Genomic DNA, 27,184 nt, shown 5'->3' with positions numbered 1-27,184 from the left:
TTAAAGAGGAATTATGACTCCCAGAATTCTTGTCTACCAAGAACACTCTTTTTCCTGATAGATTTACTCCTCAAATGCCAAAAATAGTTTTTAACCATAAAACACAATTTAAATGACCTCTACTACTGTACTGTCGAATTAGAAAAATCATACCAACTTATAACTTGTCACTGGATTTGTAAAAGACCAACAGTGGAAGTCAGATAATTTCCATACCACAAAAGAGAAATTATTCCCAGCCAATGCATGTGGTATTTTTGTAGTTTTTAAATTAACTGTTACCAGACTTCTATCTAGGAAAAATAAATGTGACTTTTAAAAAAATTATATGGTGAAAAAATTCTTATCTCCGTATGATATTAAATCATATAGTTATCTATTGATGAACTTTAATTATGTACTCTCCTCTGCCCCCCAATACCATAGCATATTACAATTTAAGATAAATGAAAGATACCATATGGAATGTAAGTCTGATTCAATGCAAAGTAAAAACATTGCTGAGGTACAAATGGGCGCTCAGGCTTTCCCTTTTACTTTTGTTCATTCTAGAGAGGTTCACTGTTTATTGATTATACACGTCTGTATTGTTTGTTACATGACAGAGTTTATCACTGACTTACGATTTTCAAAGCATTTACTGACATATATTAAAATTTACCTACAAACATCTAACACCAGAAACTTGTGCTTTATCACATATCAAGGAGTCCCAATGAAGTCAAATAACATTATTCAGTTAAGGAGCTGCACGATGCACTACATTAAGAGGACAAAATTGTTTTACAATGGTGGGGCAAGGCCCCAAGTCTTTCTTTAAATAGTCATTGCAATTGATTTATTTTACAATATTAATGTTATATACTACAAATAGAGACATATTTAGTTTTCCTGGAATAAATTGCAAAACAATTTTCCTTTAAAGTTAATGAGTCTATAAAGATTCCTGGCACTCATCTACTCAAAAGAGAACTTCTAAGTTAGCCAGCCTATTTGTATATGTTACTTAATCAGCTTACTTAGAAATACTGCAGATAGAATCTGATCACTTTTCTAATTTCTTACAAATATTTCAGTCATGCCAAGAAAGTGGAGTAACTGCATAACATCATGCAACATGCGTTATTGCTCAGTCCTGACAGCAACAGGAAAAAAAACCACACAAAACACACTTAAATAATTTGGCTTCAGGGGTTTGAGGTGCTCCTTTTCTTTACAACATAACAGAAAAAGCTTTCAGTAAGATTTTTAACTAAAAGTTTAAATGCTATTTTCGTAAGTGGAGTATTTGGACACAAATGTCACTTTCTCAACTCAAATAGTTACAATCATAAAATTGACTTCTGTATGTGTATGAGTAACATGTTCCCAGAGTAAAAGTAGCTACTTTGACAATTTTTTTGCCACAGTCAACCTTCCAATTTTGCGTAACAGCTGCATCACACCTAGAATTGACTAATTTTTAATCGCTTTTAACTTTACAAGTAATTTTAATAAGAAATAAATGACAAGGCAACATCTAAGTCTTCTTTTTCAGTTAAATGGCAAAATCATTTTAGTGCGTTTTCTGTTCTCTTTTTCTAAAAACTATACTGAAGTACACATTCTGTGTTCTTAACTCCCTCACAGGATGTTGCCAGGAGCGGGACAGATGGAAGAAAGACTGTGATGAATGCTCACTGTAAATTTCTTTTATACCTATGTTTACCTCTATAAAATACTGGTATAAAAGTCATCAATTTCAAAAAATTCCATTTTCCATTCAGAGGGAAATATCTGGACCTACCATAACAACAAATCCTCAGTCTCCTGCACATTGTTCTCCTGTAAGTCAGTATGGCTACGTATGCTTAATGGGATTGAAATCAAGGTTTGAAGTGCAGAAAATTATTAGTTTGGCTAGAACATGACCAATGATTGTAACACTGTCACAACAGCTGAAAATGTTAGCTTGGCTTCCATGGACAGGATGGGACGACTGACAGTCTCTAGGTGACTGTCCAGTGCTTTGGGATTCAGCACGCAGTAACACAGGTTGGGGATTTTCTGGCACTTTTTGGCCTCCATCTCCAATGTGGAGCAGTAACGAACCACATCAGCCCCTGCACATCCCAGGCATACTGTGCTAACTGCAATAACTGCAGCTTGGAAGGATCACAGCTCAGCTGGGAGAGTTCGGGGGAACAGCTCACTTGTTCAAGACCGAACACTTCCTCCTTCAAACCAACTGCAAACACAGTTAAAAACAACTACACATTTACAAGAAGACTTACAGCTCTCTAAAAGCATGAATTCATGGGAGCTCACAATCTGTGAACTGTGACACTCATTTATTTCTGTTATTTGGAAAGCCACAAAGACTCAATTAATGTGTAATGTTCCTTTTTAATTGAGGCAGTGTAAAGCACTGCTCTTGCCTTGACACACACCTGTTGTAAAACTTCACTTTACTGACCTCTTGCACATGAGTTTGGAACAAGGATAAAAGCTGCCTGTTTGTTTTCCTCCTCCATCCATCCCAGCCCTTATTTCCCTATAAGTTTCCTACTGAGTAAACATAAAGACAATGCAAACACAAATTTGCATTCTAGGGGCAGTGGCTGGCAGCACAGCCAAAGGGGTGGCAGAGATGGCTACAGAGCTGGGGCAGATCCCACAAGAGATGCCGCCAGATGTGCAGCAAGATCTGCCTCCCTCTCCCTGCCCAGCGCACTCAGACCACCCTGGGTCTTATTTAGAGGAAAGCATCTGAGGAGAGGGAGAACACTTCTCTTCATGCTTGCACAGACCACCCCAGGGCAGGGGAGGAGAGGCACTGCTTACGTGGATGAACTGCCCACAAAAAGGGGAGCTGGGGCTTCTGACCAGGGGTCACTGGATGGGCACATTTTGCAAAACAACCCCTGAGACAATGACTAGCCTTACTCAAATTGGAGGCTCTCTGGTGCGCAGAAGAAGGAGAAAACCCAAACAAAAAACCAAACCCCACAAAACCCCATACTCAAACAGAAAAATCTCCAACCAAAGCTGCAAAGCTGCCACAGGGCCATTTTACAGAATTGACTATTTTCCCTCTGTTTCCTGTTGATCTTACAAAAAACGAACACCATTTGGCAAGTTCTTGCCAGATGCCCCACAACCAACACCCTTAAAAAGAACGCTGGGGGAAACGAAGGTCTTTTCAAGTTGATGTGTGCAAATGTCATAGTTACAATTCCTTTAAAGCAAATTACACACATGTAAGTTTTTTAGTGCTGTTAACACCTGCTGTTACAGGAGCTGACATCGAACAAGGTGAAATTCTAGCTAGAAGTTCTTTCTAGTCTGTGTGTGTCTCCCGACCTTAAATGGAAGATCAAGAAACCTGCATGCAGTGTCGCTGTCAACCCAAGAGGGTCCCACTCCCCATAAGCCCTTCTCCTCCATTCGAATACCATGGTAGAGACTACTTTTTGTCCCTTTTACCAAGCCATGGGTGAGGCAAACATCACTCTGCCAAACAGGGTGATAAAGGGTAATATGGAAGATGGGGCGTGGAGGACCTGTGTAACCTCCGCGGACGGCCAAGGCTGAGAGGGTTTGTTCTTGCTCCAGTCCCGTGTTCGCCTGGCCCGGAGATGGGGCCCTGGGAGACACAGAAACGACGCATTCCCATGCTTTCCGCATCCACTCGGGTGCCCGGCGTGCCAGCCTCTCTCCAGCCCCCTCCCCCCCCCCCCCGGACAAGCAGTTCTCCAAGCCTGAGGGTGTCCCGTCGGGGACGATACTCTGGTCTCCGGCGGGAACCCCCCACCGGGTGCGGCTGTAAGCCCTGGAGGAGTCTCTCACCGCCCTCTACGATAGGGCTGCGCAGATAGCACACGCTCGGGAGCCCGAAGAGACCTTCGGGCACGGGGAGGGGGCTCCTGGGCAACGCAACCCTCCCCGCCCAGCAACCCATGGGCAGTGGGGGCCTCCAGGAGACGTGCCGGCGGGGGAGCAAAGTCCAGATAACTTTTGGGGAGAAATGGAGAGCCCTCTCCGTGCCGGGACCGAGCGGTAGCGGGTTCCGCCGTGCGGGACACCTGCCGCGCCCCGCGGGCAGCTGCAGGTGGGGACTTGGCGGCACAGACACTGCCAGCCACCCGAGCCTCCCTTCTGCCTGCCCGCCACGGGCCAGGGCGGCGCCGGGCTTCGCGGGACAGGTACGCCAGGGGTGTCCGTCTCCCATCTGCCGCGGAAGGTTCCGGGGTCTGGGTCGCGGCCCCTGCCGGTGCAGGAATCACACCGGCAGTAGCCACGCCGGCGGGCGGGCAGGACCCATCAACTTTCTCCCCCGGACCCTCTCCCCTGGTACGAAACCTCTCGTTCAGCCCGTTCCCCAGCAGCTTTCCCAAACGAGAGCCGCCCCCGGCCCACTTACCTCGCATGGTGTTGGTTCCCCGCTCCGCGCAGTCATGAAGCTAGGAGCCCAGGAACCGCACCGCACAAATCCCGTCTCAACACGCGCGAAGGTGGCAGGCGCCGCGGCTCCGCTCCGCCGGGAAAACCATACCTCTGGGGCGGCTCCGGCAGGCGCAGCTCCGCGGGCTCCCCGCCGCCGGGCGCGCTGCTCCGGGCGGGCGCCCCGCCACTGCCCGCGGCGGGGCCGCTGCGGGGGCGCCGGGGCGGCAAGGGGCTGAGCAGGGGAGGAGGAGGAAAGGAGTTACGTTAGGAAAAAACAGGAAAAACACGCGGAGGCAGAAGAGAGGGGAGTGCCGCGTGGATGGCAGAGCATGTGCGCTTTCACATGACAACGGCGCCCCTCAGCAGCTCCCCGGTGCGTATTTCCACTGCGCAGCCACAGCGACGCATGGAGCGAAAATGCGACCCAGTGAGAAAGCGGCAAAGAGGCTTATAGCGGGGGCTGGGCGGTGCCGCCGCCGCGGCCCCGCCCGCTGTCAGCGCCGCCGCCAATCGCCGCGGCCCGCCCGGCTCCGCCGCCGCGGGTGGCCCCGTGTGCCGCCCGGCACCGCCCGGCCCGGCCCGGCTCCGCGCCGTGTGCTCGGCCCGGGAGCGCCGCCGCGTCCTGCCCGGCCGGCGGGGCTGGGCGTGCTGGTGCAGAGATGAGACAGGCGTGTGGAGCCCTGGAGCCGGTGGAGGAAGGCAGCGGGCGCAGAGAGTCACCCAGCCCGTGTGGCGTTGTTAGTGAGGACGCGATGTCTCCGGGGAGAAAGGCGAGAGCGCTCGGTCACGCGGTGTGACCGTCGTCGGGAAACGGCGTTTTCCAGCGGGAATGGGAAAGTTTGGTGGTGAGTCATTTGCTCATTAAAGAGTGAATCTGGACGTCGAAAGCAATTTGTTTTCCGGTGTAAGACTAGCACAAGGTTCTGCAGAAACCGGTGTGTTCTGCAGCCAGCAGGATTTTCACGACTCACAGCTCTCCCTCTGATTAATTGATGGACAAACTAATGTTTGTCGCCGAAAAAAACAAAACCCCAAACAAACAACCCGCCTCCAAAAAGACGAAATAAAAAAGGCAACAAAACCACCCACCCCAACAAAAAGGCTACGGAATCTTTGCAATTACTGTTTTGTTTATTTTGTTTTCCTGTGTGATAGATCATGGACTACGACGGGATCTCAATAAGACATCTTAAAACCAAGTCCCTCTTATCAAAGTTTACAGTTTCTAGCGCAAAGCCTAAAATGAAAAATAAAGCATCTGATTTAAATAAAATGTATCCATACAAAGTTACTGTATCGACCTCATAAATAAAAATCGGATATATATTTGATACTATTAAATTAGATGTGAACGTACCAATATAGATTTATTTGTCACTGCATGAATTAACAGACTAAGTTCTATTAGGTCTGTTTTGCAAGAGATCAGATGTATGATTTTTTTGCTGTCTTAAGATTTACTGTAGGAAAGATGCAAAGTGAAGTGCCCACTGTTCATGCAAACTGGCAAAGCTGTGTTCTTGGGGAACAAGGTTACAGTGTTTGGAGAAAGCAGTTCTTGTGGTGAGTTCATGTGGTCTTTTAAAACACCTGTTTGAATTGCAATGGACAAAGACATGAAAGAATCAACTCTGCCAGTATTGAATATATCTAGATTTACTAGACCATGGTGAATTTTAACTCCATCCACTGTAGTGAAGACAGGGTTAGTTAAAAAAAAAACAAACAAAATACAAACAAACAAAAAACACCCCAAAACCCACCAATTCCTTAAGATACTAGATGGGATTTTTATTCTTGGCCATTATATTTATGCTATTTATATACTGCATGCAAAGTTGTTAATACTCACGTGGGATCTCATCCAGAAACTTTTACCAGTTACTTGGCTTTCAGTCTACTTGTATCAGTGCACCTTTCATTAACTATTTTGTGCTCTCCATCTTTTCACTTCACAAGACCTGGAATTTACAGCAGCATGTTTTCATTTTAATTGGGATTTTTGCAGCAGTTAGGCTTGCCTCCAGGATTGTCTTCTATGGATTTTCCCACAAACCATCTCTTCAATCTGTTCCTCATGTTCAGAAGTTTCTGAGGTAACTGCAATAAAACAGCTCTTACACATCACTTTGCAAAACATGTTAGGAAGTCTTATCTCATAATAGGTATAATTTACCTGGTATCTAATATGGAATTTAGTGAATAATGCTCATGGCTCTTACAAAAGCAATTAGAAGAGAGAGCAGAGATCCCATCTACTTGTTGTATTGGAACCAGAACATTTTTTTTTCCCTACTGGATGTTCACCTAGCAGCAGGAGCAAAAGACAAGTGAATTTCAAGAGGAGGCACGCACTCTCTTTTCATATTGCCAAGACATCTTGTCCTTGGTTATGCCAATATGATTTTTAGATTTAATTGTTTTCAAGCTGCAGCTTAACACCAATCAAAACTTTATTAGGTAAATAACAAACTATCTACTTGCTACGCTGTGCATTCAAAATACCTTACACTATTACAGTAGGTTCTGGGTCATCTTTATGAGGGACATGGGATTTATATGGTGCTTTTGACAATGGAGAAAAAAACCTCAGTATTCTTTCCTTGCATAATAGTGATAAAAAGCATGGTGGTTTTTTTTGTTGTGTTTTGGGGGGTTTTTTGTTGTGTTTTGGGGGGGGTTGTGTTTTTTTGTTTTGTTTTGTTTTGTTATTTTTTGTTTGTTTGTTTGTTTGTTTGGGTGTGGTGGTTTTTTTTTTTTTGTTTTTTTTTTTTTTGTGTTTTTTTTTTTTTTTTTTTTTTTTTTTTTTTTTTTTTTTTTTTTGTTTGTTTGTTTTTTTTTTCTACAAAAACCACATCATTTGGCCCCTGGAATTCATTTGCATTTCTCACTACCATATGGAGTGGCAATTTTTATTTATCCACTTTCACGAGCCATGGTAGACTTTTACTTTATTCATCTTTCTTGTTTCAATATAGTATATGTACAATTATGTCTGAGATAACTTCTTCACTAGCTAGAGCAAGTTGTTAAATTTAGGAGGGTTTTTTAATATTTAGGATGAAATATTGTTTGCTACATGCTAGAATGGTGGTGAAGGAATTAGACATGTTATAAATGTGTGAATTTCAGTGAGAGTCAGAGAAGTTATAAATACTTTATTTAAAAATAAAACAGGGCTGTTTAAACTGTTATACGTTGGACCAGGTAAACAACACACAAGAAAGCCACATGATCTGAAGTCATACAAAAATTTATAGAATGTTTAAAACTGAACACATATCTTCAATAGTTAAATAAACTGATTAGAACAATTTAGCCCACTATTCTTGAAATATGTTAATTATGCTAGGTTTCAAACAGAGCCTTTTCAGGTTTTTCTCATTTGAGGTGAGAGCTTCAGAGAAGAAGTTTCGAAAACATCAGACAAATAGTGTTAAAATACAACAAATAATTTATTTTGCTTTAAAATGTAAACAAATATTTTATGGTTAAAGAACTATATTATAGCTATTATATTTTTGCTGCAAAATAACAGTGAGAAATTGCTTTTCGGAATATTCATTAACATTACCACTTTTCCAAGGCTCTTTGGATCACAATCTATGAGACAGCATTTAAGGCCACATACTTCTATCATTTTAGTAATTTGTAATATGTTTATCAGAGCTGTAGCAAGTTTTGCCTAATTTAGTTGCTTCATTAAAAAGTACTGAATGAATAATCAAAACAAACTGTATCAGGCAGGTCCCATTTCATTCCCCTGGATATCAATGACTATTTTCTGTTAGCATGAAAGGAAGCCAGATGCACCCTATAGTCAAAATTTACTTTTTAGATTCAATACGAGTAGCATTAGTCACAAGTTTCTTCATCTCATTTGTCTCTAGCTTCATTGCACATTCCTAACTTCGTGTAAGTAATAAGAAAGATTTTCTATTTTTTAATTTTATGACTTTTGCACAAAGTTATTGACAGACTCAGGAATATGAGCTTCTCTCATGTGTTCTTCATTTTACATTAACTTTCTGAAATTCCTCCTATCTCATGCTGCCTGCAATCTGAAAACATGCACATGCACTATACTGTCTGTCTCCTCTAAAGACTTATAACCATTATGCAATTTCAAACTGTTTCCACAGAATATTATTCAATTCAAAATTCTTTATTTTCTTCCAAACTATTAAAACTATTCTAAAATCAGCCCTAGAAAATCCTGAGACCATAAGAAACAACATTTAGCAATTGAAAAATCTTTAATTATGCCAATTTAATTTTAGAAGCTAAGAGTGTAATGTATTATATATGACAAAATAACCATAAACTTGAAGAGCTAAAATGAAAAACCATGCTTGACTTTTTCCTCTGTCTTGTGAAATAAAAAGCTATCCCTAGACACAAATAAGAAATCTCAGCTCCTGTAAATAGTTCATGACATCTATTTCAGTCTGTGTGTTTTTCCCTGCCTTAATGGCAGAAATTGTATTGTGACTTCCCCTGCTTTACATGCAGTGTCAATCACTGAATCATGTTATAAAATGTCCCAATTAAACTTGGAACAGGAATGGATACTACCTGAGACACTAAATACCATCACCACCTTACCCCGCCCTGCCCCCAACAAAATGTTCAGCATCTGAAAAAACCTGTCTTTTAAGGATATAATTGCCGCATTAAACCTAGAACACCAAAACTTTGAAATTATATTTTGGATTCTAAAACCCAGCCATGGAAGGAGCTAAATTTGAGAGTAGTACTTATGCCCAAGTAACCTGGAGTTTGCTTTGGAGAAACTGCATCATATTCGAATATTGATGAGAGAGGAGGCAGCAGTGAAAGACTCTCTTCCTGCAGCAAAAAGCCTGCCAAGAGGCAGTGACCTTCAGGGATTTGTGTGCAGGTTCTCCATCCTTGGAAGGTCCAAGGGTTCCTCAGTTGTTTTGAGGCAATCCAAGACCAAGAATGGGCTTCAATGAAAGAGGTAGAAAGATAACAGTTGCAAGGAATACATGGGCAAAATAAAGTGCTGTAGGAAAGAAGCGTGAGGCAGAAGACCTGCCAGTGTTTCAAATCCTCCTGGCAGCCTCTAAAGCATTAGACACTTGCCTGGGAATGAGACTCTGAGTATCTTCAAATGTATATTGCTCTCATGAAGTAGTTTAAAGTTTAAATGTAAGGATGTATTACAAGCAAAGATTTTTTTTCCCTTTAAATGGATACTGACCCTCCAGCTAACTATTGATTGGCCTCATGGAAATAGGCCAAATTTGATTTTTCAAATTTTTAGTACTGTTTCACTGGAAAAATACACAACCAGAATACAGTCATTTTATTCATCAGGAAATTAATTAATTTTCTGGTGGAATCTTAGTATTCCTATTTTTATCTATGCACTACAATTTTACATTTTAAAATCAAGGAAGTTCAAAACCTTTATTCTAAATATTTTTCATTGTATGCAAAATAGATCACTATTATTTCTAAGCTAGTATCTGTTTAGAAAATCATACTATTTAGTATATCACAGCTGCTTACATAGTTTTAAAACTGATATTTGCTATGAGTAACATATAAAAGCATATGCATATTAGTAATTCTCTTCTAAAACAGATAAAATAAAGACAAACAGAAATATTGTGTATTCATTTCAAAACAGAATATCACTGGAACTGGAATCTTGGATATAATGGATAAGAGGAAAATGAAACAAAAAAATTTAGAGGTCCAACCTTTTTCACTTTCTAAGAATTATGAAGCATTTTGACTGAGTAATCCATAACCTTCTTCTCATCATTCAGTTATTTATTATTATGTCACAATAAGTTAGTAGTACCAGCAGACCAAGGCTGGCTGGTGGTAAAAGGCTAATTTGGACAAAGCATTTTTTAAATGGCTGTATTCCCTGGTTTTGAACAGAAAAATATGTATTTCTATCAAATTTTCATTCAACTGAGAAATATTTAAGTTTCAAAATATTGCCCTTCTTCAGCTTTTGGGGCATTCATATCTGGTATTCCGTTTTAGACTTTTCTTGCGTTCACATCAAGTCCACTGCTACACATCACAGCTTTAGCTGTAGCTCATAGCAATAGCTGAAGTCAAGGACGCTTAAATGCTTCTCTTCAAAAGTGTCCCTTCCTTCCTTCCTTCCTTCCTTCCTTCCTTCCTTCCTTCCTTCCTTCCTTCCTTCCTTCCTTCCTTCCTTCCTTCCTTCCTTCCTTCCGCCCTTCCGCCCTTCCGCCCTTCCTTCCGCCCTTCCTTCCGCCCTTCCTTCCTTCCTTCCGCCCTTCCTTCCTTCCTTCCTTCCTTCCGCCCTTCCTTCCTTCCTTCCTTCCGCCCTTCCTTCCTTCCTTCCTTCCTTCCTTCCTTCCTTCCTTCCTTCCTTCCTTCCTTCCTTCCTTCCTTCCTTCCTTCCTTCCTTCCTTCCTTCCTTCCTTCCTTCCTTCCTTCCTTCCTTCCTTCCTTCCTTCCTTCCGCCCTTCCGCCCTTCCGCCCTTCCTTCCTTCCGCCCTTCCTTCCTTCCGCCCTTCCTTCCTTCCTTCCTTCCTTCCTTCCTTCCTTCCTTCCTTCCTTCCTTCCTTCCTTCCTTCCTTCCTTCCGCCCTTCCTTCCTTCCGCCCTTCCTTCCGCCCTTCCTTCCTTCCTTCCTTCCTTCCTTCCTTCCTTCCTTCCTTCCTTCCTTCCTTCCTTCCTTCCGCCCTTCCTTCCTTCCGCCCTTCCTTCCGCCCTTCCTTCCGCCCTTCCTTCCTTCCGCCCTTCCTTCCTTCCGCCCTTCCTTCCTTCCGCCCTTCTTCCGCCCTTCCTTCCGCCCTTCCTTCCGCCCTTCCGCCCTTCCTTCCTTCCGCCCTTCCTTCCTTCCGCCCTTCCTTCCTTCCTTCCTTCCGCCCTTCCTTCCTCCCTTCCTTCCTTCCTTCCTTCCTTCCTTCCTTCCTTCCTTCCTTCCTTCCTTCCTTCCTTCCTTCCTTCCTTCCTTCCTTCCTTCCTTCCTTCCTTCCTTCCTTCCTTCCTTCCTTCCTTCCTTCCTTCCTTCCTTCCTTCCTTCCTTCCTTCCTTCCTTCCTTCTTCCTTCCTTCCTTCCTTCCTTCCTTCCTTCCTTCCTTCCTTCCTTCCTTCCTTCCTTCCTTCCTTCCTTCCTTCCTTCCTTCCTTCCGCCCTTCCTTCCGCCCTTCCTTCCGCCCTTCCTTCCGCCCTTCCTTCCGCCCTTCCTTCCGCCCTTCCTTCCTTCCTTCCTTCCTTCCGCCCTTCCTTCCTTCCGCCCTTCCTTCCTTCCGCCCTTCCTTCCTTCCTTCCTTCCGCCCTTCCTTCCTTCCGCCCTTCCTTCCGCCCTTCCTTCCTTCCGCCCTTCCTTCCGCCCTTCCTTCCTTCCTTCCTTCCTTCCTTCCTTCCTTCCTTCCTTCCTTCCTTCCTTCCTTCCTTCCTTCCTTCCTTCCTTCCTTCCTTCCTTCCTTCCTTCTTCCTTCCTTCCTTCCTTCCTTCCTTCCTTCCTTCCTTCCTTCCTTCCTTCCTTCCTTCCTTCCTTCCTTCCTTCCGCCCTTCCTTCCGCCCTTCCTTCCGCCCTTTCTTCCTTCCTTCCTTCCTTCCGCCCTTCCTTCCTTCCGCCCTTCCTTCCTTCCGCCCTTCCTTCCTTCCTTCCTTCCTTCCGCCCTTCCTTCCTTCCGCCCTTCCTTCCGCCCTTCCTTCCTTCCGCCCTTCCTTCCGCCCTTCCTTCCTTCCTTCCTTCCGCCCTTCCTTCCTTCCTTCCTTCCTTCCGCCCTTCCTTCCGCCCTTCCTTCCGCCCTTCCTTCCTTCCGCCCTTCCTTCCTTCCGCCCTTCCTTCCTTCCGCCCTTCCTTCCGCCCTTCCGCCCTTCCGCCCTTCCGCCCTTCCGCCCTTCCTCCCTCCTATAGAATGACTTGGTAGAAAAGAAAGAATCTTTTCTGTCACAAAATATGGATCTATTCCATGTCAGTATTCCTGAGTTAGATACAGTTTTTCTTTTTTACCCTTCCTATGTTTGTAAAGCATAGCTACACCACATAAATATAAAAACCACAGGGAATAACTGCTACCTATTTGCATTATAGATACTCCAAATACTTTGAGAAGTGTATACATCAGTTACCTCCTATTTTTATAGGGGAAAAAAAAAAGAATGCATAGCTAGCTTTAAAATTGATAACCTAAAATATATTTATTTTCAAATAGTTGAAAAAATATGCTTAAACACAAACAATCAGGCCAGAAATATTTCATTTTTAAAGTGTATTTTTGAAGCGAATAAAAGAGCTTATATATTGCTTACCCCTATTTTTGGCGTGATACATTTACAGGCCATTGAAAAGCAAACAAGATAGTTACCTCAGATAACCAAAACAATCTCCAAAAGCAGAAATTACTGTCAATGCTCCCTTTTCCTGTAAAAGAGCCTTTTCTCTTATAAAGCTATTAGCATCACTTTAATTTATGCAGTTAATTTTTCCATCCAGTTCATAGGCCAATCCTAAGAGGGAAAAAATGGCCCCAGTTCTATCCCTATTTATATAAGGAAGGCAGATTTAGCAAGTCTTGATCTGAGAAAGTAGTAATGCAAATGCTTAGGATTAAACATGTGGTTATGTGCTTTTTCTGAATTAGAATCTGTGTCAGAATGCTTATTTAGCTACAGTTGTGATATGAAGAAGATCTTCTTGTGTTGTCTGACCTACTACAGAAAATGGCATTGTTTTGAATGTTCCTTTTGTTTTATACATTTATGGTAAGATACATTTAATATATAAATATCTGTATGGGAGACATAATTAGCTAATAAACATTTTATGTCTTATTTCCAAAATTATTTTTGTGATGCCTATTGTTTTAAGATATGATGTGACTGAGACCAAGAGAAAACAAAAATTCTCAACCACTCATACTTGGGAACAGATGCACACGGATGAGTTCTCACAAGATATATTTTAAACTAATAAATGCTGGTATAAATTGAGTTCTTGGCACATAGACCACTCCATACTATTGCTACGGTGTGTCGCAACAGCATAAAAGTAGAAAATACTTAAATAATTCAACTATTAAAGATGTTTCAAATATTAAAGATGTTGGTACCTCCAGCCATAGCTGGCTTACGGGTTGATAAATGCACTGCTTGGACACAAATAAGCAAGACCAAGGAGCTAATATTCCTTTACATCTCAGTTCTCCAGGATGGCCACTTGCATCTGATCTGGAGAGCTGCAGCTGTTCTCCACTGGAATCTTTGGTTTAAATCCCAGGAACAGGAAAATGTAAAAGCCCACTAGGACACAGTGTAACATAAAGATGCAAGCCAGTTTTAAATGAAGTATTTTGGGTACTGGCAGCAGTCAAGCTGTGATAGTAGAAAGCTTATTCTGTGCAAGAAGTTTATTCTGCTGCATGGGCATGTTTAGCAGCCTGTTCTGCACTTCATGCTATTGTGAGGTGGCTGCTATGCAATATTTTGCATAATACCTGCCATGCAAAATGTAGCAATAGAGCAGAGGCACCTGGCAAAAAACACTTAACTGGGCTAGAACTACACTGCAAAAGGCTATACATAACACACACTAAACATGTAATAAGGAATATTATACACTATAACACTAAAAATACATAGTTTATTCTAATAACTTTTGCCTATTCATTATAACACTTTCTCCCTTACTCAGAACTTTCCTATGTAAAATGTGGCTGGTCTTGAGATGCATGCTCTCTTCGTCAAGAAAGAAAACATTCACATGACATGAAAAAAATGAGGCATTTCTGAAGGAACGCTACTTATAGTGGGACATGTGTACAAATGAAGAGTAAATCTCCAAACACCTACAGTTAGTGCAAAATTCTCAGATGAAATTAACAACTTCAAGACTGCTGCTGCTAATAGGACACTGTGAAAAACCAGCAAATGTCTCGCTCTTTGCTTTTGATGCCAGTGACAAAAAGATCCTGGGTCCCCCAGGCTCATCCTAGGTTGCCACTTCATTGCAGGGAGATAGCTGATGTGTCAGAACACATTAACTTTCTTAGCAGGTGGGCAAGGAACAACGGTACAAAGAGGTATTAGGTGATTAAGGAGTATGGAAGCATGACAGTAAATTCAATTAACAGAAGGATGTAGAAACATTTGGAAAATGTTCATGTAACAACAGGGACATAATTTTCAATACAGTAAAAATGAGAAATAAAGGACAGGTTAAAATGCCTGTATTCATAAATTGGGGATTATAAGCAAAGATTAGAATTACATAGGGAAACAGAAAAATACAAGAATAATTGCCTTGTTAACCACAACAAATTGAAATTAATGTAATGTTTATTCTCCTGTTATCTTTCCAAATGTCTACCGATTCGTAAATGCAGCTATTTTAGCTACACAAATAAGAATTCATGCTATGTGGACAGAGAAGCATACTGCTATCTATTATTGCATAGTATTTCAGCATTTTTTTTTAATCACTTATTTACAAGAACAACAGGGTGAATTTACAGATCAACAAAAATAAAGAGGAAGATAAGTACTAATGGACACAGGAACAGGAATGAAAACTAAATGAAATTAAGAAATATGCTTAAAAGCACTGTATGATACCTTGGTGCCTTACTTGGTACTGCATTACATCATGTTTTGTATAACATTTTTTTTGTAACTCTGCCCAGGACACTGCACATATTACTGTGATAAGACCAGAGGGAAGGAATATTGAGGGGGTGGGAGGCTATATAATTCTTCTTGTAAATCCTTTGGGTTTTAGAAGAACTTGCACATGGTACACAAGGTCTTTCTACTCTATGCAATACAGTAGTCTGACCAGACTGAAAGTGCTTGGAATCTGCAAAAGCATTAATTTTTTGAAGGCTGGTAAGTGCTACATTTGGGAAAAGATCTTAAAGCTTTTTCTTTCATCTCTTGAAGAAGTCTATAAGCTGTTGAAATTTTTATTTGCAAATAAAAAGTACAGTGTTTGCCATTTATGGAGAATAAGTATTGTCTTAGATCACTATATGATAGAATATTATAATTCTGGTACTTCTAAAGGCTTAATAGAATGCACAAATACTATGCATGTATGGCTTTGTATATGTCAAAATAATTTTGAAAAGCTTTATCTTTGGGAGAAAAATTGTTATATTATAAAACTTTACTAGTGTATTGTCAAAATCAGTTATGTAATTGTCATGCATTACAGACATTTTTAGACAGTCATTTTCAATGTTTATTTAGATTGGGAAGATACTAAGAGAGTCCACTAACAGGAAATAAAAGAAAATAATATCAAGCACTTCTAAATATCTTCAAAATTACAGAAAGTTTCAAAAGAATCATGAAAAGCATATTCAAATTACAACTGTGGAAACATTATTAAAATGACAATCATGTCAGGTTGTTCCTTGAGCTCTTGAAGTCATAGTGGGTTTATGTTTCTTTTTCTTTCATTCAGAACAAACAAGCAAACAAACAAATAAAAAATCCACACCAAAACAAAAAACAACCAAACAAAAATACACACCAAAATTCAAAAATTAAAAACCCATTTTCATTGCTTCCTTGGTGTTATGAACTATGCTATTGAAACAGACATCTTTAAAAAAGCAGCCACTTTTCCAAGTATAGAGAATCAAACACCAAAGAAACAAATCAAGTCACTCCTCTGTGCACATCCCCCTGGCCAGCCAGATTGTATGTCACATTTGGAAAGTTTCTCTGTCGAATCAAACCTTTCATTCCCAAATATACTGATGCAGAGAAAGCCAAGGACCAGATTTCAGTTTCAGTCTTCAACTATTTTGTTTCAGAGCAAGATAAGAAGGCAACATTGATAAATACTGTTTTGTCCATGGAAATTACCCTCTTGCTCCACTAAATTTCTTCTCAATCTATTAGGTTTTTCTACAGCATTTTAGAGCTAACCATTTATGCCTTTGTCTTGCCTGTGAAACTTCATCTCTGTTAGTTGATGCCTGACTTATAAACTTACCCTGCACAAGGATCAGCTTTACTTCCCTTCAGCTTCCTACATAATTTATGTAAACCACCAGATGAGTACCTAAGTGCTGGCAGCAGATAATGTGATGTTCAGCTCTCGCTGTCCTACATCCTTTTATGACCTCCAGCCTGGCTAGGAAGGAATGAGCTGGCCAAAACAAGTCAAAGCCCAGTCCTATCTGGAAGCAGTGGAGAAAATTGTTCCTTACGGACAGTTCTGCCACAGTGTTCTGAAAGTGAACACTGGTTTGTGTGCAGTGTATGGCTGGGTTCTTACTGATGCTAAACTCAGACCAAAAGGCATCAGTTAAATTAATAGTCAATAATGTCTTTATATCTAGGAAATTCCTTCTGGTTCTGCCAGAAGAATGGCTTCATGTGATGAACTGCAACCTAAAACAGAGCTGGATGTGAAACCACTGATGAGTAGGGAACTCCAACTTAGCCAGCTGTTGCATTTCCTTAATGGCAAAGGTATCACAAACAGAGGACCTTCTACTGGTTTCATGTAGAATTTATAATTTGATTCAATGATTCTTTCCCTATATTTTTAGTTGGTCCCAGATACTGAGGAGACAGCTTAAACCTGTGGAATGATGTGTGTGTTCTTTTTACACAGCTAGACTTTATATGATAAGCATAAATAAGTGGAAGATGAAGACTATGGACTGTTCTTGAGCTTCAAATTAATTTCTCTGTCAATGAGGACCATAAAAATTTTTGTTTCTTGTGAAAACTGAATTTTCTGAATTTTCAAACTTTCTATGCCTGTAGCTAAATTATATTAACACCACTTTTGCTTCCCCTCCCACTTTCCCAGTTCTTTACACTGTAAAGTGTATTATTTTGGTTAAACATTTCCACCAGCTATCTCATTCTATACGATATGAAAAATACAGTTTCCTAAATATATAGTAAATACTATGAAATTGTGTATTTAAGGAAGTGTAATTTTCTCTATATATGCTATGGAAATATAATTTTGAGTTAGTATGCTCTGCTTGTGGAGTCAGATTGTGATGTCGCTGAGAAATACCTGCATATTTCAGTGGTGGTTCTTTGGAAGAACTAGAGGAGATTCGAGGAGAGGAGATTTGAGGAGATTCGAGGAGAGGAGATTCGAGGAGATTCAAGGAGAGGAGAGGAGATTCGAGGAGATTCGAGGAGATTCGAGGAGATTCGAGGAGATTCGAGGAGATTCGAGGAGAGGAGAGGAGAGGAGAGGAGATTCAAGGAGAGGAGATTCGAGGAGATTCGAGGAGAGGAGAGGAGAGGAGATTCGAGGAGAGGAGAGGAGATTTGAGGAGAGGAGATTTGAGGAGAGGAGATTTGAGGAGAGGAGAGGAGAGGAGAGGAGAGGAGAGGAGAGGAGAGGAGAGGAGAGGAGAGGAGAGGAGAGGAGAGGAGAGGAGAGGAGAGGAGAGGAGAGGAGAGGAGAGGAGAGGAGAGGAGAGGAGAGGAGAGGAGAGGAGAGGAGAGGAGAGGAGAGGAGAGGAGAGGAGAGGAGAGGAGAGGAGAGGAGAGGAGAGGAGAGGAGAGGAGAGGAGAGGAGAGGAAAGGAGAGGAAAGGAGAGGAAAGGAGAGGAAAGGAGAGGAAAGGAGAGGAAAGGAGAGGAAAGGAGAGGAAAGGAGAGGAAAGGAGAGGAAAGGAGAGGAAAGGAGAGGAAGTAACAGACTGAAATGGTCAAGCCATGTAGGCACTGGCAAAGCTAAACACTCAATTAAGTGATGTGTAGTAAATCTGTATTGATACTTGGCAGAGAAAAACTGTGAATTACCAATACTGGAGAAAAGTGGAATATTTGTTACCTTAGCGAGATTTGAAGATTTAGGCAATTGTCATCCCAGATTTTCTTCTAATGGACCTTTAAATTAAGGTCCCAGAGAACAAATATTAATACGTGAAACTGAGAATTAATAATTAAAAGTGTCTTAGGAAAAAAAGCTGTACAAGACATAAACTGATAAACAATGCCTAGAGCAAAGAATATTTCATGCAGTTTGGAAATAGGACGTCTCTTTTACTTGGTACTTGCAGCTTATGGAACTGTTGCTTGTGTAATTTTTCTACAATTCTTCTGCACCATTCATACCTTATATTGCCTTGTAATTGTGATCAAATTAATATTAGAGAACAGAAGATCTAGGGGTTTGTTGCACTTGGTAAGATTTATTTATCATATCAAACCTGAATTTAAACAATGCAGTGTATTGGTTATATTGAACTGCATATCCTGCATTAAAAAAATAAGAAGGAAGGAACACTGAAGACAAAAACTTATGCCAAGGAATTTTTGATTTGCTGTTCTTCTTGTTAAAATATTTTTTTAAGGAAAATCTGATCTTAAAGATCAACTTTTAAATATAATACAGATCCTAAAGCCACATTAAACATTAACAGAAACTATTTACCAAAATAGAAACACTAATAAAAAAAGCACTGAGCCAGCCACATTTGACTAGTTGACACCAAAAATAAAGCAAAATTAGGAACAAACGAATGAAATCAGCATTCAGTAGATGTGATGAAAAAAATCTACAGAAAAACATATTTATAAAGTGTACAGAAAGAAAGGATCATTACACATACTTAAATGAAATCCATAGGGTTTCCATAGGGACTTGTTTGAATTAAGGCATAATTTTTAGACAAAGCAGGACTAATTTGAAATTTGCCAGCAGTGAATAATATAACTTTGTCCTTTTCTAAAGCAGCAGCAGCAAGAGTTTTTTGCTTATCTTGTTAGAAATCTAAGCTAATATCTCCACTAAACTCATGCTGTGTGAACTTACTGGGGCTTTATTTTTAAAACTTACCCTTTTCATTGCTGTCTTTCTTTCTTATTGTGACTTGCTGAGTATCTTGCTCTATAAAACAGATTATAGAGCTGGAAATGGTCCATAGCAATGAAGTGAGTCCTGAAATCCTCACTCAGCGAAACACAGGTTTTGTGCAAGTGGCTTTGTCTGTGAGTCCAGGAGTCTTTGGGGCAAAGGTGGTGCAGCAGCTCCAGCTCTGTCTCTGTTGGCACATCCTGGTTACAGCAGCTCTTCTGATACACAGTCTACTCATAGCAGATGGAGCCCCAGCCAAGCCTGCAAAGCTGAGTTCTGTTCTTGGTTACATTGACACAATACTGAATAGATGCTGGCCTGTTTTATTCATTTGTGGCTCATACTAGTGTTAATGTCTTGAATGTGAAAACAATGTTTATTCAAGCAACCTCCCACTCACCTAATATTACTGATCCCACTGAAATTATGGAAAGATTTGACTAAGAGAAGACTTCAGAACTTTTGTAAATATTCAGTTAGAGTATAATTTGCTATGGAATTGAAACTTGTTTGATGCTGAAATAGAAGTAACTGTACTGAATTTATTTGAACAGCATTTTGTTTCAAACTGCCTTATAGCTTTATTTAAAGCTCTGCATGCTTCAGAGAGGGATTTGAAATAATAAATGTTTCAGCCAGGCTGTGTAAACAGTGTTAGTAGGTATTTCCTTTCACCCTAGCATGAGTTTGGGGGGATCAGCTTTTACTCTCATACTTTATGCAAGAATGCTAAGAAACATGCTGAGTTTGTGGTGGTTGTTTTGTTGTTGTTGTTTGCTTGTGGTCTTTTGTTGTTATTTTGGGTTTTGTTTTGTTTGTTTGTTTGTTGTGGTGGTGGTGGTAGGGTTTTTGGTTTTTTTGCTTTCCATATCTGGAATTAAGAAGTGATAGCAGTGTTTCTCTGCTCTCAGTAAATAAATATTCCACCTTAACTGTATTCTGAAATTTAGATATGTCCCAATTTATTATTTAGGCATAATAAAAAAAAAATAAAAATTCATCTTTATTAAAAAGTTATGGGGTTTGACATAATATCCTAGGTGAACTCAAGGACAGATAACACTAGCAAACTGGCTGTTAACTTCATTAATGGCTGACTTCCTCAACATCATTGTTGTGAGAAACTAAATTCAGTGATTTAGAACAGAAATTACATAATTTCAGTTGCTTTGTCCACCTTTAAATAAGCTGTAGCATGATTTGAGGCATATTTGGGAGAGCATCTGTTTTAAGTTTGGACTTCCAGTCTTTACCTTTAGCCTAACTACCTTGGACTATTTTTTTCTAGTAAAACTCCCAAACTAGTAAATTGGCAGCATATAATTCAGCTAAAAATCTAAACATTAAAATTAGGGAGAGAGAGCACGAAGATCTGAAATGACGTATTCTCCAGCTTCAATATGGGTAGAATCGATGGCAATTAAAATTCATCTCCAACCTACCCAGGAGTATTTTCCCTGCATCTGCTAGGAACTTTTCTCTCCATGCTTTTCTTTCACCACTATTACAAAAGAGAATTGCAGTCAAATGGAAACTAGTGTAAACTCCATGCAAACAATTCATACAGCTTCAGTATTGCTCTATTTTACTGAAGCAATGCAAAGGATTGTACTACCAGCACAATGCTTAAGAAACAGCAGTAGATTTTGAATAAAGAGCTCTGCATTCCACTGGCAGCTGAGGAGATCAAACAGAAAATATGCCAGCAGTATAGACCAATGCATTATCACCCCCTCCTTCTTGCTGCATAACTGTGCTTCATAATGTGCCATAACATTGGCAAGCATAGCTCAGAGCTTTTTAAGAACACAAGGAAGCTCATGAATAATGGTTGAATCAGGAAAGTGATAATTAAATGAGACAACTGAATGCCGGTGGAGTCCCCAGTGGAAAATACTGTTAAGTGAAGATCATCTTCATTTTCCTGGGTTTAGCAGTACAACAGTAAAGATATTTTTCAAACCAACATTTTAATGAAAATATTAAGGTTCCGAAAAAGATATGAGGCATTTTCTTGTATGTGAGCTCTGTTTTAAAATAGAAGGTATATTATGTCCTAAAAAAAAAAAAAAAAAAAAAGCGCAAGCACTTTCATTCTTGATTTAGTGAGATAAAATATTTTGCTGGTTTACCGAACTACTTGACATTATTAAATTTATATTATAAAATGTGGCAACCAATAATGGGTAAATTTTAAGCATCTTGGCTTAAATGCTTGCTTCGTGTTTCTCCTTGTATTGGAGGTATAGTTGTTTTGTTCCACCTCCAGTTTCACCTGCTTCGTGGTCTTAGAGCAAACACAGTTAGCTGTCATTTGTCAGTGGCCAGTCTCAAATTTTTATACAATGAGCATTTATTTCTGCTGTCTCCCTGTCCTGTCACCAGACCATGCTCCTGCTGAAGTTTAACTCCTGTGCTGCAAGGAGAGGCTGCCATGCTGCTTGCACATTAATCAACACACAGTGGATCTGAGAGCCAGGAGCTGCAAGTTGCACTTGCAGATCCTTTTTTGGTTTTGCTCTCCCACAGTTCATCCCTCGAAACAGAAATGAGTCCTGTTACTGAACAAAAAATTGCTTTTTGTAAAAGCACTAGAAGTCAAAGTGATTAAATGACTTGACATTCATGTGGACATGATGGCAAAATTTGACTGTAACACAACAGTTTCTGTGACTCACGGTGTGTGTAATATACATTCATTCATCCATTTTTATTTGAAATAAAGCCTTCTTCCTTCATCACCTGACTTGTCATTATTTAAAAAAAAAAAAAAGCTAAAACTGACTGACAATGGATCTCAATGTTGCATTTCAAACAAATTCAAAGCTTTTTTATAAAGTTGGCAGTTTTTATATGTCTTCCTGAAAGAATATTTTTAGCATCTGGACTGCCTGAATTAAAAGTGCTAGAAAAATTATTAGGGGTGTGTTTTTGTTAAAACACCATACAGAATGTTAGCATTTATCATGTTTATGTGATTTTTTTTCAGTAAAATTCCAATTTCAGCCTTTTGTGTGCTGGTAAATGCAATGGAAGTTTGAAGAATCTTTATACTGCAAAGGACAAAACCTCAAAAGTTTTACCACACCTAAATGAAGGCGGCAGAAACAGATTTCTCTCACTTTTGGAGAGAGGATGTAAAAGCAGTGAAGATTATTTATTCACAGATCACTGTACTTCACAGTACCCTAATCCATTGTAATCAAGGTTCTGGGTTGGATATATATAAAAGCATAAACTGCTCTTAATCCACACAAGAAGAATTAATGATATGAGTTTTCTTTTTTTTTTCCCTGTAAGTAAACTTTGAATTGCTTTCTCTCTCTCGCTTTGCCAGGTGCATCAGAAAACTTGTCCAATGCAGATTCTAGCATATAACTGGTGCTCACATATTTTAGACTCCCTTAGTTGCTCCAGATCCACTTTACGGTGCACAAACTCAGTATTTTTCTCCCAGAGGAAAAGAATGTGGCGGTGGCCTGGTTGCAGAGGTGGGGGTGGAGGTTTTTAGCGCCGTGTGGGGTGACCACGGTGTTTATTCCATATCACCAACGCCTTCGCTCTTTCGGCAGGACAAGCTGGGCACCAGAAACCAGAAGTTCTTCTTACCAGGCTTGCTGGAGCGGAGCGGACTGTTGCCTGAAAGCCGTGGTGCACTTGGTCCCTGCTGCTGTCCATCATCTCCCCGCTGTCCCGCCCTTCCTCCGGAGCAGGACAGCAGACCGACGGTGCTGAAAGGGACAGCTCTGAGGCACGTCTGAGCCAGCGCGGCCGGGGGCAGAGGGGTTTCACACACACGCTCACACGCAGGGACAGACAGACACACGGACTCGCACTTCGTGCTGCAGAGGTTTGGAGGTGGCAGCGCAAACAGCTGCAGAGAGCTGAGCTCAGCCAGTGGCTGCACGATCCCTATTTGGATGAACTCATTTCCAGGGTTTGTTTGTCCCTGCTTTCCACGCGGGAGATCTCATCACCACATTACCTTTACTTCCCAAATACCTGGTGTCGTGAGCACCATCTTCGGGAAGCTTTTTTTTTTCTTTTCCTTTGTTCCTAGTGGTGAACACCCTTTCGTGGGTAAATCACCTTCTGGTGGGGTGTTTTTGTTTTTGTTGTTTTGTTTTGTTTTTTCTCTTGTTATTAATACTGCTGCTGTTATTATGGTTTTAGTATTTTTTTTATTTCAACTCATTTTAACTCATAATTTTTCATTTATTGTCCCTTCCTTACCAAAATGGACTGGGGAAGGGAGTGGTTATTTGGAATTTAATTGCCCTGCCGGGATTAAAATCAGCACAGACTGTAGAACTTCATAGGCTAGGACACCCTTCTGAAAGTTGGAAAACTCTGAATCCCCTCAGTTCTCAGGAAAACAAAATTATATAGAGTAATTATTTAAATGGTTAATTCCCAGCCATATTTGTTCCACTGAGCTGGCACATGAGCAAGATTTTGGACTAGCAGATGAAGATTCTTGCTTAGGATGGCATAACTAATAAAATGTAGGTTTACTACACGAGCTTGATTTCCCTGCCACACAGTAGAAATTAAATAGCTGAATTTAAAACTTTCCTAGCTTTTTGTTTCATTTTAAGGATTTCTCAGTTATATGGGGGGCGGGGAGCAGGAGGAAAATGAAAATCACTAGGAAACAATACATCTAAACAAATCACTTCTGTCTAGCTGTTGAACCAAAGAAGAAAGAGAAAATACTGTCTAGTCTAAGAGGACACTCTAAATCATGTTTCATATTTTTTCAGACAGTGCCTATGACACTGGCAATATGAAAAAATAGATAGAGATGAAGTTATGCAGAGTGATGTTGCCAACTACACATTGGAGATGAGTCAGATTATTTACATGTGACTGTAGAAGAGTAGTGTAGAATGTGCCTTATAGCTTCCCTTATGCTAATCTGTATAAAAAAATGTTGGGAAAATGTCTTAAAGTGCAATATAAAAGAAAAATTTAAAATTTTGGTCTTGTAAGTAAAGTTAGAGATGCCAATAAAAAAATTACAAAAATTCCTTGCCTTCTAAATAAACGAAGGTAACTTCGTTGGTATGGGGTACCAGAGTTGATTTCAACCTTGGCATTTGTATTCTCAAGGGGGAATTATTTCTTGGTGAATAGGCTATTGTTATTCTCTCAAAAAGATTAGATTATTGACCACAGTTTGACCCAGATTTAGCTAAACAATACTTGCTTTAGGCTGAGATGTCAATGAGGAGAAAAAATTATGTGAAAAAAAAAGCAAACACTAAAATGAATACGCACCTTAAATAACCTTTAAAAGTTCATTTTTCATTGTGAGTGCATCTTTGAAGCTGTATGGCATTGGTTTAATTTAGATCACATGTGAAAAATTTTACAATATCATTCTTGATGCCGAAACAGATGAAGAAATCTGGACAGTATCCTAATCTAGTGAATTAGGAAGGATCTGAAGATCACAATGCTTTGAAACCTTTTGTTTGCCACTGCCTTTCAGGTTAGCTTGAATTATCTCTCTTAAATGGCTTCAGTATTCATAGCTGTAAGACAGACATTTTTAAAGTAATTCACAAGTTTATCAAAAGCAAAGTTAAATTTCCTGGGAGAGAAATTTATAGCTGAAAACCATAAAAGTGACTTTTTCTCCAGTTTTGTCCTGCACTGAGACTGTGAGTAACAAGACACTTTAATTCTGATAAAAAAGCATGAATATAGTCCCAAATTTGTTACCTTGTCTCTTATTAGCCAAACGTTTGGGGGTTTTGTATTCTTCAGTTCTCCTAGAAAAAAAACTTTATGAAGGGACCAATCTTTTTGTTCTTTCAGGTACAGAGAACCCTCAGTGTTAGGAAAAGTCAGAATTTTATGGATTGAGCCCTTTACTCCTGAGAGTTAACACTTGCCATCTTCACAAAAATTCATCTTATTTGGTGAAGTTATGAATCTTTCCAAAGCCAAAGTTATCACCTGGCTAAGTAAATATTTGCAAGCATTTAGTAAATAAAATCTCCAAAACATGCCTCCCTTAGGATGTGGCTTAATAATTCTTTGTTACACTTCACATCTGCTACATCCAAGAGAGGTATTCCATTGATCCCCTTTTTTAATTAAGGAAACCTATGCTATTCCACACTGATTTTAGGATCTAGAGTGATATTACAAACTGTATGGAAGTCTTCTTGTCAAAGAGTAGGCAGCTGACTTATTTAAAACTTTAATTCCTGATTGAGGCAAAAATCTTTAAATTAAATTAATTTTAAAATTATGGCACTTATTGTTACAAGTAAATAATTCTGGGATGAATGCTATTTCATGCATTCCACTCTCTAAAAATTAATACAATAATGACTCTTTCACCTTCTGTGGAAGGTGATTTAGATCTCTTAGATGTGGTGTGTGGTGAGCTGCTGGGCACACCCTGCTCCCTCGCTGAAGCTGCGTGGCACCATGGGATAACCAGCATGCCTGTCTCAGGAGCAGTGTTGAGGAGAAGAAAGCTGTACTAAAGGCACAACAAATGAAATTAAGACCTGTTTACACAATCCAACACTGCAAAATTAATGAAAACCACTAAATTCAGGATTGTCACTAATCAAAACATGCTTTGACTTTCATTTTTGAGAGACAAAGGTAAAAGAAATAGTTAAGAAAGCAGAAGATAATGGGATAGATGTCAAACAGCTAAGAAACCTACAAAGACTAGATGAGGGATGATAAGCAAAAAAAAGACTCATAGTCCAGGAATATAAACCAGGAGCTTGAATTAGGTAGTACATTTCTTTCTCATAGCAGCTCTTGTTAGAGTCTGACAAATTTGTTATTTGTGTCATATAAGCCACAACTAAAGTATAGAACAGTTATATAATTTCTTTGTTTGTATGTAACTCAGCTGCAAAGAAGAGTGGGTAAGAAAGAGCACTAGATATGGGCTTATGTGATGATTCTCCTGATACCATATAGCATCAAGTATGCTTAGGTGATGAAAAGCTGATGTAATTAGACAGCCTAATAATCCTGCTATTATGAATTTTAGAAGTCCCTTCTTTTTGTTATATTCCATGGACCATTTTTAATACCATAGTATCCAACTGCAATGCATGTGACTTTTCTCCAACTTAAAAAAACCAATAAGGGTCTTTACCTAGTGACTCAGCACAAAACACTTTTGCACAAGTGGTGGATTTTTCACAGCTGTTAGTCCATTTTATGAAACATGGATCCATTGAAACTGTTCTACAGCCTTGAATAAGGCATCTAAGTTAATGCTCCAGTAATTATATTGTGTAATATTAGAGAGTTGATTTCATAATGCCTTAATTAAGGAATCAAGTTATCAGAATGTACTTTCAGGGACTAGACACTTTAATTATTGTGCCAAATTTGGTAAAAAGCTGTCAATTGTTTGTGAAATGAAAGTAGAAAATGTTTTCAAGAAGTGCTTTGCTTTTCTCCTCCTCTCTGAAGACACCTGTTGCATAACAGAGAACACAATTTTAGTAAGCCTGAAGGTTCTTTTCTCTTTTTGGTTCATGTCCCTGTCTTCGATTAGTTTTACATAACAAATGAAAAGTTGCAAGCACTTCTCTGAGACCTAGAGGTTGTATTTTAACAGCTTGTTTCTTGTGGTGAGTTGATCTGGCTTGTAAAGTGTGACTTCCCTAAATCTAATTTAGTTGTGAAAAGTCTTTTCTCCTGTATGACCTACGTTCCCTGTAGTCTGCTTCCACAGTTAGGCCTCATACTCTGCTTTCCCCATTCATCTATCAACTTTAGCCATCATCACTTTCAAGTGCTATCTATCAAGTGAGATTGAAACTATCAATAGATTTTAAAATTATTGTGGCTGGGAAGACACACACAATTCAAATGCCAGCTAAACTCAAAGAAAGCCACTTTTTCTAAAATGTGTGCAAATAAATGAAAACTATGTAAATTGAAAAATGATAGTCTTT

At 39.9% G+C, this 27,184-nt stretch overlaps 1 protein-coding gene and 1 long non-coding RNA gene across 2 annotated transcripts in view; one reads left to right on the top strand and one right to left on the bottom strand.

Moving 5' to 3' along the window:
• RORB (RAR related orphan receptor B) overlaps positions 1 to 4,771 on the bottom strand; it is a 134,361-nt gene extending 129,590 nt beyond the window's left edge. The window contains exon 1 of the mRNA XM_063423086.1: positions 4,403 to 4,771. Within this exon, the coding sequence (XP_063279156.1) occupies positions 4,403 to 4,409 (7 nt within the window). The 5' untranslated portion in view covers positions 4,410 to 4,771. The remainder of the gene's footprint in view (positions 1 to 4,402) is intronic.
• A 193-nt stretch (positions 4,772 to 4,964) lies between these two features.
• Positions 4,965 to 27,173, top strand: LOC134564308 (uncharacterized). The gene is made up of 2 exons (XR_010083512.1): positions 4,965 to 5,270; positions 22,808 to 27,173. It is a non-coding gene; the product is annotated as an uncharacterized LOC134564308 (long non-coding RNA).
• Positions 27,174 to 27,184: the final 11 nt, after the last annotated feature.

This window comes from Prinia subflava, chromosome Z (assembly GCF_021018805.1).
Source record: "Prinia subflava isolate CZ2003 ecotype Zambia chromosome Z, Cam_Psub_1.2, whole genome shotgun sequence".
Lineage (NCBI taxonomy): Eukaryota > Metazoa > Chordata > Aves > Passeriformes > Cisticolidae > Prinia > Prinia subflava.
Note: the sequence above shows the minus strand (reverse complement) of the source record. Positions and strands in the feature narration are given on the sequence as shown.